The following is a 14,120-nucleotide window of genomic DNA, read 5'->3' as shown; positions in this document are numbered from 1 at the left end:
TGCCTCCCTGAAACTGTCCCCTCCCTTGATTTGGGGGACACGTCGCCCCAGGCCTTCTTCCTGCCTCTAAAACCACTTCTTCCCTGATTCCACCACCGCCCCTTGTCCCTCTTGGCACACACATCCCCGCCTGCCCCGCTGCCCCTCCCGTCCCCTGCCCTCCAGAGGAGGACGGCGAGAGTCCCGCTCAGCAGCACCCCTGCAGCCAGCAGAGCCGTTTCAGGAAGGCCCTGGGAACGGACAGGCTCCACTGGCAGGGCCCTTTGGCCTCTGGCCTGTGTCCTTCACCGGTTCCCCCTTTCTGTCCCTGGAACGTGGACCCAAGGAGGAAAGCCTCGGGCCGAGACAGCGAAGGGACACGACAACTACAGCCGCAGCAGCACACTTCCTGGACACGCGGCACTCGCACCTGGGGCTCTGAGCTCTTCACATGGGAACTCGCTCGGGCCACACGGCAACCACGGCCATCGGTGCCGTTCCGTCCCCAGTTCCCACGTCTACACAAAGGCCCCGTGCGGCGGGTGAGGGGCAGAAGCCGGCTCTGAACCCAGGCAGCCAGGCTCCCTCATGGGAAAGAGCCGCAAACCTCCCCGCGGGACAGCAGGACGGCCGCCACGTTCAGGTCCCACGTGGGACTCTGCCCCTGGAGAAGCACCTCCAGACCCGCGACGCTCAGCAGCCACGCCAGGGCAACAACTCCCAGTACCACCACCAACGCAACCCTCTTTCCCACGCTCCAGACAGACGTGTCCTAGCCCACAGGCGTCGTCTCGCCTCTCGACCACCTGCTTCTAGGCTACAGCCTGCCCGGGACAATGACAGCACATCCCCCTTGGTGCCCGGGACCCCGGGAAGAGGCCAGACTTCTCCTCCCCCGCTCCAGTCACCCCCACGCCCTCCGCGTCACCCTCCTCACCGCCTCACGGGGCCGGCCCTGCCGTGGCCTGCCTCTGGGCCCGCTCCCGTCAGCCCGCGATGCCTCCCTGTGCGTCCTGTCCCGTCTTCTCTCAGCCTCACCCTACACCTGCCTTCCTCGGGGACCTGAACTAAGGCCAAAGCTGTAGTGACCTTCCAAAAGGTACAACAAGAACGTGTCCCATGCTGTTTCAGGAGGGAGGCCAAACCCCTAGCAGGGGTGCGGGCTGGACAGCCCCGTGTATTCCGCCAGGCCTCTGGGTCACGGAGGCAGTCTGCAAGACCGGGCTCCCAGCCGTGGCTCAGACCTAGAACGGCTCACGCACGTGCAGCAAACCCAGCACTCAAGCGTCTACGGCTTCTTACCCCTGAGGTTTTAATCCCTTAAATTCATAAATTCCCAAACCTTCCTGGCACAGAGCCCTCTTCATGACTGTTCTGAGCACATTATACACTCCGGTTGCAACACCCCACTCACGGGGAGCCCCTAGGCTTTGGTGCCGCCTAAGCGGCTATATTTACCACGCTCACGTCTGGAGGAGCTCTGCACCCTGCTACCCCTACCTCTGAGATCATGAGAAGCCTCCTGACTTCCTCCCCCAACCTTCCTTCCTGAGGCTGACGGCACCTCCAGAGCCCGCCCAAGACGATGGGCCCATTCGAAGGTAGTCAAGGATCTGTTCCACGTTTACTTGGACAGGTTGTGGCCGGCGGACACCGCGTGTGTGCACGGGCACGCGTGTCTGTGTGTGCCTGTGTGAGCGTGCACATGTACGTGTGCTGAACCTGCATTTGGGGATGTGTATCGTCTGAAAGTGGGACCAAACCGCCTTTCCCCAGGGGCGTGAGGTGCTCCGCAAGGAGACCTCAGCTGGTGGCATGCGTCTCTGATCCATCCCAGGGTGGCACTGACGGCCCCGTGAGACCAGTCAGGGCCACTGGACCACCTCCACGCCGTCCCACGTGCAGGCTGCGCCTGCTTCCCCCCTTGCTTCCGGTTTTCCCGTGTTCCCTGAGCATTTCTTTCCTCTCTGCAAGTTGTTCCTGTCCCTCATCATCCTGGCCGGCCTCTTGACGAAGACGAACCAACCCTCTGCCAAGAACATCCAGGAAGCACTCGATCTACTTGATGGGCCCAGGTCCAAATCAGAGCCCGTCCATCAGCCCCAGATGTGTGAGCTGCCGTTCACTTCCCATCCCTCTCTTTCAGGACCTGCAAAGTCAGCACGCTTGCTGCTCCCCATGCCTGCTCCCCGCCTGGGACATCGCAGTCACTGGAGCTCTGTGTCAGAGTCCCCTCCTCCCTCGTGAACCAGCAGGTGCACAGCGGGCCCGGAGCTGGGGACCCACAACAAACACTCCAGGGTGAAAGTCCAGCTCCTATCAGGCCTGGCAGTGCTGCCCGGCACAGCCTGAGGCCCCTGGACGGATCTCACGCCAGAGGGCTTCTCATCCCCTCGGTTAACAGGGACCGTTTCCCAGAGTTCCGCTCAGAAGAGAGGAAAACCAGAGCAACACAGGCCCACCCCGAGAAATGAGTAAAGTGCAGCTTTTGAGAGGCGGTCACATGCGGGCTACTCCCCATGCCACCGGCACTTCAAGAGTCTGACAGTCGTGTTAGAACAGGATGCTGACCCCAAAGTCCTGCCGGGACGCTCAGGAATCCAAGCCACAGGATCCTGTCACCAAGTTCCACCCTCGGAAGGAAAAACCTTAGCTTCAAGATATTCAGCAAGCCCAGCATCTAAGGTTTACCTGCTTAAAACCCCCCACAAGACAGCACACAACCCGCTGGCTGACAGTGTACGCCCCCCAACCCACCTGCGAGCACCCCAGAGCACCACCCCATGGCCAGAATGGACGAGGCCAGGCAGGACCTGAGCACGGCACCCTTTAGCTGCATGCCACTGGGGGCTCGCCCGTGCTCCTGTACACTGGGACTCACCCAGACTTTCCAGTGTCCCCCCAGTGGCTCTGTCTGTCCTCAGTCACCACCGTCCCCAGATCACAGCACTTCCTCCGGCCGCTCTACCGCACCCCCGCCACTCTCTCCACAGGACACCCCTGCCCATCCCACAAGGCACACTGGGAATGTCACCATCTGGGAGGGCTCCTCCGACCCCTAGCCCGCACCCTCTGACACCTCGGGACAACACAAAGATCTGATCATTTTCATTCAATGTCTTCGCGACGCATTTCAAACCTGTCTTCCAGCTGGAACCACGGGCTCCAAGGGGGCAGGGAGCCGCATCCCTACCACCCTGCAGAGGGCCAGAAGGTGCCCGTGTGACACTGGTGACGTGGACGGACATGGTCTCCACACCCCGGTGCTCTGCACAAGACGAGCACTGCGGCACACGCTCCGGGAAGGTCTCTGTGAATGACCGCACTTCTGCCCAGGAGGCTGCTGGGCAGAGCTCCAGGCCGCTCACACAGACATGAGGCTGTACACGGTAACGAGACGTGCGCTTGGCCAGCACGATGAACACTCTCAAGCCTGGGCGGCAAGACCTAAAAGGACTCAAGTCCACCAATCGTATCTGAAAGCCAGGAACGAAAAGTCCAGTATGTGCACTTAATGACACGGTCAACTGCCAGAAATGAATGGTGTGTTTCACACAAGTGTTCCAAAACCACCCTGTACATCCACTCAGCTTGTGTGTGTGCGTGTGCGTGTGCGTATGCTGGTGGGGGGAGGGCAGGTACAGGAAGGCAGGCACAGTCTCTCTGAGCTTAACTGAGGACACAAATTCCATTTTCCCCAGTTCCTCTCTCTTCCAGACGATTATCCCATGTCCCTTCACCCTATCTCGCTCGGGTCTTACGACACAAGTTGGTGGTAAAGTAGTTAAGACAAACTTACTTACCACATTAATTAAACGGTCTATTTAGCACAGAATATCAATTCTCTAATCACATCTCAGCCGAACTTCTTCTTTCAATTAACAACTCCGAAGTCTACCGACAGGTCCTACTGCTCTAGGATCATTAGGAACATTTTCATTATCTGTCAAATGAGGGAGTAAGAAGCAGGAAGGCGAGTGCTCTCTGCTCTCCGCAGCCGGCCGCTCCCCTACTTAAGAGATGATTAGGGAGGGAGCGGAGGCTGTTCTCATTAGTCGCTTAGCAATGGAAAGTCCTCCTATGCAATCAGCAACTCAAACAAAGTGTGAGAGGTTGCAATAAAATGCACTGAATGGGCACGTTCTCGTCCTGAGAGGATAATCCTTCCCGGCCAGACCTCATCTCTCAGAGCACAGCAACGACGAGCATCTGAAGCACACTGGAGAGTGAAGTGGCTAAACACACAATCTCATAAAGACAGACAAACGTCAAGTCACGAGGGTTCGTGCGGAGACAAATTAAAATCGGTTTTAAGTAAAAATGCTATAACCAAACAGGAAATCCCTCCCTCCGTGTTTGTCTATTTCTTACCCACAGAGAAACTAAAACATAGATCCCGCACTTAGGTTCTAATCACAATTTTGTTTTTAACGTAACATATGTTCAAAGCAGGTTACGTTACAGTTGGCCGCTGTAACATAAATGGGAGAAAAATACGCACACCTCAAGAGAAACCCCATCACCCAACCTAAGTCTCCATTAAACCGGCTGATTTGCACGTCGTTAAACTTCGCATAAAATGAGCCGTTACTGGTGGATCAAACGTAGAAAGGAGACAGTGTGCCGCAGAATATGATGGAAGAGGGTCCATCCAGGTTTTAGCTTGTAAGCCGGACATTCAACTACCATCCTATCCCCTTGACCCGATCCACTCAAATCCACACCCTGAAAGGCGGTGCTCTGGCCATCAGAACAAAACGACACTGCTCAAAGAGATCATGCTTCTCCTCGCGTATTATTAAAAAAGATTATGGCAGGGGCGCCTGGGTGGCACAGTCGGTTAAGCGTCCGACTTCAGCCAGGTCACGATCTTGCGGTCCGTGAGTTCGAGCCCCGCGTCGGGCTCTGGGCTGATGGCTCGGAGCCTGGAGCCTGTTTCCAATTCTGTGTCTCCCTCTCTCTCTGCCCCTCCCCCGTTCATGCTCTGTCTCTCTCTGTCCCAAAAATAAATAAATGTTGAAAAAAAAAAAAAAAGATTATGACAATAATGAAAGCTGCATCTTAACGTCTCCAGTAGTTAAGCAAGTGGATTTAGAGACTTTTTTCAAAGCTGGCAGAAATGAGAGAACTATCAGTCTCCATTATTAGTTGTCATTACAACGTTAACAGCAATTCTCAATATGGCTGTAATTACACACAGTGACACGGTAAGGCCACCAAAGTTCGTGGTCAATGCCTGTGAGAAAAAGCATCATGATGTGGTCTTACCTATGTGTTCGCACATGAAGACGACAAAGAAAGGGGTGACGAGGTCATTGATCCCCTGGACATATCCACTGGCAGGGTGACGGATTGCCCAAATAAACAATATCCTTTCAAAAATCTGCAAGAAAATTGAACAGGTGGTAAAGCCAAAAGTAAACACGTCAGACACTTTAAAATGTATGCACATTCACTCAAAAGCTACACGGCCAATATTTCCCTGATATTAAAAATACAAATGTTAAAAAATACTAATTCTTCTTGACTTTTTCATAAAATTCCAATTTATCTGAATATTTTACCGACTCACGAGCAACTGCCGTCTGTCGGCGACCCCCAGGCGCTGCCCTCCCGCACAAGCTGACTCTCACAGGGGACAGCTGGCCCTCCACGCCGTGGGCACAGGGGACACGTGGCTGCCCGGGACTGTCTCAGGGAGCACTCCCTTGGCGGTGTAGGGATCAGGGGGGCAGGGGGGGATGAGAAGCAGGTGCACATTGGATGGATGGGTGACGGAGAGAAGGAAGGGAGTGTGGCAGGGAGGTGGGAGGGGAGAGGGAGTTGTGTGGGTGAATGCTCTGAATTTCCCTCGTAAGGCAAACACATCGTTTTAAATCAGGTAGAACTAACGTATAACATTATCCTAGTTCCAGGTCTATGATATTTGAACAGTGACCCCATATTTGTAAATATTACAAAACACTCACCACATCAAGTCTGGTTAACGACCTGTTACCGTACATAGTTAGAAGTTTTCTTTTCTTGTAATAAGACTCCTAAGATCTCTTAGCATCTCTGACGTATGCAGCGCACTGGAACTGTAAACCCCATACTGCACATCACGTCCCGTGACTCCTTTTATTTTGACCCCCCCCCCCACCCATCTCACCCGCCCCCGCCCCCACCTCTGACAACCACGGATCCGTTCTCTGTATCCACGTGCTCGGTTTTGGGGATTTTTGTTTTAACGGATGTTTTTTTTAACCCCTGGAAAGCGATCACCATCCGCGACGCCCTACTCCAGCAGCTCCCCCTCACACACACTCCCACGAGCCGTTCGAGGACCCAGGCCAAGGACACAGGAGGAGCTGAGCCCCCTCTCTCTCCTTACAAGACAGAGCTGCTGAACGGGCCTCATGCTACGAAGGCGTGGGGCGCAGACACGACAAGCATGAGCCGCATCGTTTCCCAACAAGTCGAGCCTGCAGAACAAGCACGAGCCTTGCACCCAAGGAGGCAAACCCCTGTCCCGCCTGGACATCACTGAGCTGGTGGTCTACATCCCCAGGTGGGTAAGTTACCAAGCCAGTTCTGCCGCGGGGGGCCCGGGACCGGGACGGGGAAGTCTCCTCACACAGAGCCCACGGTCAGCGCGCAGCACAGCTGGCCCTGGAATCCTGGCCCCCACGGGGCCCACCCTGGGACGCCCCCCACGGGGCCCACTCCACGTAAGTGGAGGGGCACCTGGGCACGGAGCCCGTCCCACTGGGCAGCAGATAAACGTCTGCCGAATGAGTAACACCTTCACGCACACGCATTCACACACGGTTTTCATCTTACACCAACAGCCTTCCAGGGAGACCTGGAAAGAATATTCAAACAAGAGCAAAAGACAAAAGTCGCTTGGCCCACAGCACCATCTGGCATTTCTCCTGCGCGGACACCAGAGGGCTGACGCGTGCTCCCGCGACGGCACATCGCCCACTGAGGCTGGAAGCAACGCCGGACGAGTCCACGCGGTGGCACAGAGGACGGACACGGAGCAGGGTCCGCGCGGGACAGGACCCCTCTCGCAGACCCTGGCACCTCTCAGCAGTCACAGCCCCGCCCGGGGAACCAGGGAAGCCTGAGACGGCGTCACAACTGTGTGTGGCCTTTCCTCACTGTGGACAGGGTGGGGACAGGCTATGGAAGCCAAGGCACAGAGACCACACCAGCGTGAGGAGACTCGGCTGCCCCCAGAACCACTGGGCGGGAAGCCTGCTTCAGGGCCCGGAGCCAGCAGCTCAGGCCACACGGAGACAAGCGGGAACAGCCAAGCGGGAACAGCCAAGCGGGACACACTTATGACAGTTTAGCACACAGAGCGTGTGGCCAGCTGGGCTGCCGTGAAGGTCAGCTAGGCCTCTCCTCGCTAAGAAAACCCAGAAGTATGCGTACAGCTCACTGGCAGATTTCTACCCCGTGCTGGAAAGTTCTAGCAAAGATGACCGGCAGGGTGGGAAACTCGCTTGCATGCGTGCTCAGTCACAACACGGCCAAGGATCGCAAGGCCTGGCGGGGAAGGTGCATTCCCACCACCAGCTCACTGGTCAGCCTCAACCTGAGAGCCACAGGTGAGGCAAGGGGGCCGAGAGAGGTGACTGTACTTGCTCTGGCCCTCACCCCTGCAGAGGGTGTTGCGCAGACAGCCCCAGGGGCACCCAAGGATGGGGCTCAGGCCACCTTTCAGTCATTGCCAACATGGCCCTTGTCCCCTAGGCAGGGCACCCAGAGACAGGTCAGCCTGCCCTAGAAGAAGTTTCCAGAGGAGCCAGGGCACCCACAACGGGCACCCACACAGTGCAAGGGGCCGTGTCTGCAGTGCCCGCCAGGTCAGAGGCCTCAGGCCAGGAGAAAAAGCCTCTGTGGCTGTCACACGACGGCCAGGCCTGAGGCGGGCTGGGAGCAAATGACCCGCGTCAGCCCCACAAACTCGCGGATGGAAGGACTCCACAAGGGTATGGTCTGCACAGACGGACAAAGCAGAAACACACAAGTGCATTCTGGGGGCCACTGAGGGCGAAGGAGGGCAGGAAGGAGCCACTGGGGACGGCCCCGAATGCCACGGTGCGTATGTGGGCTTCAGAAAGCAACCTCACAGCGATAGCAGCTAACGTTTATTAAATGCTCATCATCCTAACCACCTTCAGTTAGCTCCTCTAATCCCCCTCTAGTCCTTTTTTCTAACGTTTTTTTAACGCTTATTTAGTTTTGAGAAAGACAGAGACAGAGTGTGAGTGGGGGAGGGGCAGAGAGAGAGGGAGACACAGAATCCGAAGCGGGCTCCAGGCTCTGAGCTGTCAGGATAGAGCCCAACGTGGGGCTCAAACTCACGGACCATGAGATCGTGACCTGAGCCGAAGTCGGATGCTCAACCGACTGAGCCCCTGGGTGCCCCAAGTGCCCCCCTAATCTTGGAGGTGGGTATGCTTACTCCCCCACTTTCTGAGGATGCAGCAGACAGACCCAAGATGGCCCTGTGTCCCCCACCCCCTTGAGTGTGGGCAGCCCCGCGACCTGCTTTGCACAATTCTGTCACCTGAGAGCACAACCCATCCCACCAGGAGACGCTCTCCCTGCTACCACACTGAGAGCCGCACATGGAAAGGGCCGTTCTCGGCTGAGGGTGGCCGAGAACCGGCAGGAAACCGAGGCCCCGGCTCTACAAGCAACCAAATCCTGCCGGCAGCCACGTGAGTCTGGAAGCTGATCCTTTCCCAGTCGAGCCGCAGATGAGTCTGCAGCCCAGATATCACCTGACTGGCCCCCGGGGAGACCCCGAGCTAAGACACGCCCAGACTCCTGACCCACAGGAACCATAAGACAACAGACATGAACAAGTGTGTGTTGTTTTAAGCACTGGGTTTGTGGCGATGCTGTGACGCAGGGGCAGGCAACTAACACACACGAGAGAGCTGAGGCACTACGGGCTGAGCACTTTACCCAGAGCAGCAGAGCCAGGGGTCACGCCAGAAGTGCGACTAAACGGCGGTCTTGCAAGGCTTATGAAATGCCACCACCGGTACACTTTTTTTCACATGTACATCTAACAGGAGAAAAAAATCAAAAAATGTTACTTGTTTAGCAAGAAAAGAGCGAGCAAGGTGTAGGAGCCCCTGGGGAGCAAACTGCATCTAATTGCTTCCCACCTGCCCAAGGCCCAGCGGGGACCTGGTCATTAAGGGGGCCTGGTGTGCACGCGTGTGTGTGCACAGATAGGGGGTACGTGCCTGTGTGATGGCACATGTGCGTGCAGGCGCTGGTGTGTGGTGCGTGTGCATATGTACACGTGTGCGTGGGCATGTGGTACGTGTGTGCACGCAGGTGTGTGGTGCATGGGCATGCATGTGCGGGTGCAGTGTGTGTGTGCGCGTGTGTGGCCTGGAGGAGAAGCCAGAGCTCAGCACACAGGAATCTCCTTTCCTGCTCTGCAGCCTCACCTGGGAGGTGGTGACGTCAGCACGGGAGCCCTCCCACCCTTTAAGCCCGCCCACACTTTCAGAGAGCTCCTCTCTCTCCCCTCTCTCTCTCACGCACACGTGCACACCCCTAAACCTGCTCACAAGCACGAATGCACGCTTTCCCCCGGCAGCCCAGGCAGTGAAGACAAGTGGGTGCGGAGGCCCCACGAGCCCCACCCAGCAGGGCGCGTGCAGGGACCCGAGGCGTCCCAGGGCACCCAGCACCCGTGCAGGCAGCTGTCGTGGCCTCCTCGTGACTCCCAGCCCGGCGGCCACGGGAGGGCTGAGAAAGCCACAGGCCCGGGCTCCTGACTCAGCCCCAAAGCTTCCCTCGCGCACAGTCTCGAGCAAGCCGTCCCGAGACGGACCGGGCTCCACTGGACACAGCGTGGGGGAACCGAGGAAAGCACCCCGGGGCAAACGTGCCCGGTGAACACGGCCGAACGAGGGAGGCGGCAGCGGGAGCCGACAGCGCGGCCGTTCGGTCACAAACACGCGGCTCGAGGGCTCCCAAAGCGCCGTCTGTGAAGGAGCCGACCCCCGCCCCTCCTGGCCCTCCAATCTGCACCGCCGTGCAGGCTCTGGGGACGCAGGCCGGCCCACACGCTCACACCCTTGAGGACAGCGCTCCGTATTTGTATCACTTTGGGGGGGAAATTTTAGGAACTCAGCTCTCCCATCAAGGAAAGCGATCAGTTAGCTCGGACTATTTAGATTTAACTCCCCTTGATCTCTCTTGATAACCTGCAAATTATACTTTTAGGGCTTTAACCCCGGTAACGTGTAAGTAAAGGGACAAGTGGCTCAATCGTGAACAAAAATGGCTTTCAGCACGTCAGGCAGGCTAGCATCCCGAAAGAGCACCGCCCGGGGAGGTTTGGGACACGCGACGCAAATCCGGCTCGCCACTGAGCACACGCAGGTCATCACTGCCCCCAGAGGTCTGGCCCCAGAGAGGCCGCGGACAGTAGGGGCCTCCTGGTGGCTTCACCTACAGAGCAGCCTCCGAAGAGCGTCCGGCCCCAGCCCGTTCTCTCGGCTTCACGGCCGCCAGCTTAGGGGCCGTCATCTCACGTCGGGTCCCCTGTGACACTCTCCCAGCTGGCCTCCCAGCTGACACCCCGTACTCGACACCCCCCAGGGCGGCAGAGGGAGCTGCTGACACATCGGGCCACGCCGTCCGTCCGTCCGTCAGTCACGCTGTCTGCCCAAGACGGGGAGGGTGAATGCAGACTGTTGGCGGTGACCCCAAGGAGCCTGACCTGCCCCTCCCTTCCCCCACCTCATCGCCTCCACTGGGTCCTCGCTTGCCAAAGCCGCCACTTCTGTCCCCCTCGCGGCCTCTGCTCTCGAACTTGTCGCAACGCCCTGCTCGCAGCCAGACCTCCCAGGGCACCCCCGATCTCCAGCATTTAGGTGTGAGTTCAAACGCCGCCTCCTAAGAGACAGCTTCCTTTACCAGCCCAGCCAGAACAGCACCCCTCTTCCCAGCCTGCGGCCCCCACCCACTTCCGCGGGAGCCCCCCCACCCCCCCGAGGAAGGTCCTCCCGCATCCCGTTCACGGCTGTGCCCTCGGTCCTGCCCCGTGACAGGCACGGAGGAAAACCCTAGAACCCTCGCTGGCCTAACAGAGGCGTGAATGATCCGGGTCCCCCCCACCCTTCAATCTGACCCTCCATGTGCCCTTGCTCTCCAAGGCCTGTGCCGCTGCTGGGCGCTGACCTTCCCGTTCCGGTAACGGCTCGGGCCAGCCCGGGATTTCGGCCAGCTCCTTCCCTTCCGTTTCTCCATCAAGTGATGCTCCAGACCCAGCTCCCCAGAGGCCAGCCAGTTGGGACCTCGGGCCCCCCGCTTGTCGGAGAGGCGAAACCGACTCAGGCGCAGAGAAGCAACCCCAGCGAGGGGAAGCGGTGCGGGCAGCGTGTGGTGCCAGCGGGCTTGGAAGAGGAGACGACAGGCAAACAGGGAAGTGAAGGCCGATGACGACTTCTTCAGGAGGGAGGAGGGGCAGAGCGCCAAGCTGGGTGCGCCCAGAGGCAGGGGACAGCTGGGGCTCCGAAGCCAGCGAGTCGAGTCACAGAGATCTCTCTGCGCACGATCGCTTGGTCCCATGCGCGGACTTCATGTTCCTCATGCGGAGATGGTCCCGTCTCCGAGCCAGGAGTCAAGGTGCGGGCTTGTGGAGGCTGCGCCAGGCAAAGCGCTCACGGCCGCCCCCTCGGCACCAGGTCTGCCTTCTGGAAGCGCCCAGCACCCTCCTGCTCGGGGAACGTGCCGCCCCCAGGCCCACCTGGCCTGACTGCAGACAGCGGCACGAGAGGCCACCGCGGTGCTGGGCGCACGCCGACATCCACGCCAACGTCCACGCCAACCGAGTCACGTCCCCTGGTCAAGAGGAAGCTCACGCGACCCACATCCCGGCATCTGTTCTGGGCGAGCACTCTCAGGCCTTGCTGTCCGTACAGAGTGGCACCCAGAGCCATTTCCCTGGAACAGCCGTTAATTCAGAAAATAAAGAAAAATTTTTAAAAACACGGATTTATGTTTCCTCGGCAAGAAAGGGGGAAGAGAAGGTAAACAGCTGGCCTACACGTCCCTCGGCGTCTGTTCGTCCCGTCAGACTGCCCTGCCGCGCCAGGGACACGCCAGGAGGCCATGCAGGTCGAGGCCCGGCACCAACCCTCGCCAGCAGCTCCGGTCCCACGCGCCCTGTCCCGCCGGCAGCGGGGCCAGACGGCAGCCATCCCTCTACGGTGGCAGGCAGAAGCATCTCTTTTACAAGGTGACACACAGATCAGCCTCGTCTAGACCCCCGAGGAAAAGCTTTCCGTTAAGTGCAGTAACGCAGAAAAGACTTCCGCGTAGAGAGAACGCCTGGTGCCACTGGGAGCCCACAGATCCAGACCAGAGCAGCATTAAGTCCCAGCCGCCTGCAAGCTGAGGGCGGCGTCACGTGGAGGGGCGCCAGGCAGCCGGGCAGAGGGGGCCTGCAGGAAGTGTGGGGCAGCAAGAATCCCAGCACCCCCCCCCCCAAGGGCCCCCAGGCACACCCGTGGCCCCAGCCACGGAACCACAGAGGTTCCCCCGGCTCCAGCCGCGGGCAGGCCCCCCCTTCCGGCTCCCATCCCCGCTCCCGTCCAGGGGGACTGGCTGCAGAAACCGGAATGGGACAGGGGCCCAGTGGCCCCAGGAGACAGGGCTGCTGCAGGACCCCAGGCACAGACCTAAATCTACAGGCAGCAAAACTAACTCGCCCACCAGAGGCCAAGCAGGCAGGAAGGCCGCGCGACCACAGGCCGGGCCGCCGAGGCCTCCTCAGACACGACATGTGCAGCTATCGGGCTGAGGGCTGCTTTCTCTCTTTTCTTCTTCTTACTAGGATTTATCCTGTATTTTTTTTTTTTTTTTTTTTGCCTTTAAAACACTTCATGAGTTTCCTTTGCTTTAAGTTATTTATTTAGAGAGAAAAAGAGAGAGAGCGCACGCACACGTGCGCATGAGCAAGGAAGGGGAAGAGAGAGAGAATCCCAAGCAGGCACCGTGCTCTCAGCACCGAGCCCAACATGGGGCTCGAACCCACAAACCGTGAGGTCACGACCTGAGCCAAAACCAAGAGTCAGACGCTCAACCGACTGAGCCCCCGGGCACCCCTGCTTTGCTTTCGCTTGAAATCACAAAAACTGGCACAGGTTTGAGTCCAAGTCGTTCAGAATCATTCAGAACTCCCTCCCCAACTCACCTGACATCGTCCCGTGGGGCCCCAGCGCCCCCACTGCCTCCCCCCCACCGACAGCTCACCTCGACCTCAGCCCAGCTCATAACAAGATCTGTGATGGCTCGAGCTACAGTGCTCCCCGCCTGAGCATCCATCACCGCCTCACAGACCAGGAAAGCGCACGTGACCGTGAGCACATCGGGACCGGACCTCTGAGGGTCACCCCGAAAATATTTTGCCATTTGATGGCCATCATAATGAGCTGCCCACAGATCAGACGTTGCTCAGAGCGAGTCACGAGGAAAAAGGACCCCGTTCCCCATGCCGCGGGCCGAGGGCTCCTAACCCGCATCAAACCCCTGCGGTTCCTGTTCAAAGCCTGCGTGGAGCCCTTTCCAAGCTTCTGCCTTCCTATCACCTTTCCCAAGCAGGTGCTTTCGAAGTTCACAACAGGACCCTTCAAAGGGGTGCAGATCAAGCACCGGTTCCCTTGAATTTACAGCCCCCGACGGGCCCGGAGACGAGCTGGGGGCAGGCACTCGCTCCTGCCGGCTTCTCCAGCCCCAGCGCCCTGTGGTTCCCTCACACGGTCTCAGCTAAAAGCAGAATCCGAGAGAAATCTTGTGAGGGACGTCCGTGTCTCATCCTCTACCGAGGCGCCCCCACAACAGCAACGGAACAACCACAAGGAAAAGTGACTCCTGCATGCCCCCCGCCACCCCACCCTAAGGAGGAAGGTGCCGGGAGAATAGGTCGTTCCAGGCCACCGCCAGACCCTTCACTGCCCCAGACCCCATAACAGAGCCCGATTCCCCAGAGCTCCCCTGGGGCCCAGGCCCAGAGGAGCCCCCAGAGGCCAGAGCTAGTGCGAAGTCCCCCAGGGCAAAAAGCAAGAAGAGACAGCAGTTCACCAAAATCAAGGATCAAAAGCCAGAGGGGC

General features: G+C 58.5%; 1 protein-coding gene across 1 annotated transcript in view; it reads right to left on the bottom strand.

Moving 5' to 3' along the window:
- The window catches only part of TBC1D22A (TBC1 domain family member 22A), a 324,584-nt gene that overhangs the window by 197,072 nt on the left and 113,392 nt on the right, over positions 1–14,120 (bottom strand). Inside the window, exon 8 of the mRNA XM_047866047.1 lies at positions 5,248–5,362. Coding sequence (XP_047722003.1) covers positions 5,248–5,362 — 115 coding nt within the window. The remainder of the gene's footprint in view (positions 1–5,247; positions 5,363–14,120) is intronic.

The sequence above is a fragment of the Prionailurus viverrinus genome, chromosome B4 (assembly GCF_022837055.1).
Source record: "Prionailurus viverrinus isolate Anna chromosome B4, UM_Priviv_1.0, whole genome shotgun sequence".
NCBI lineage: Eukaryota > Metazoa > Chordata > Mammalia > Carnivora > Felidae > Prionailurus > Prionailurus viverrinus.
Note: the sequence above shows the minus strand (reverse complement) of the source record. Positions and strands in the feature narration are given on the sequence as shown.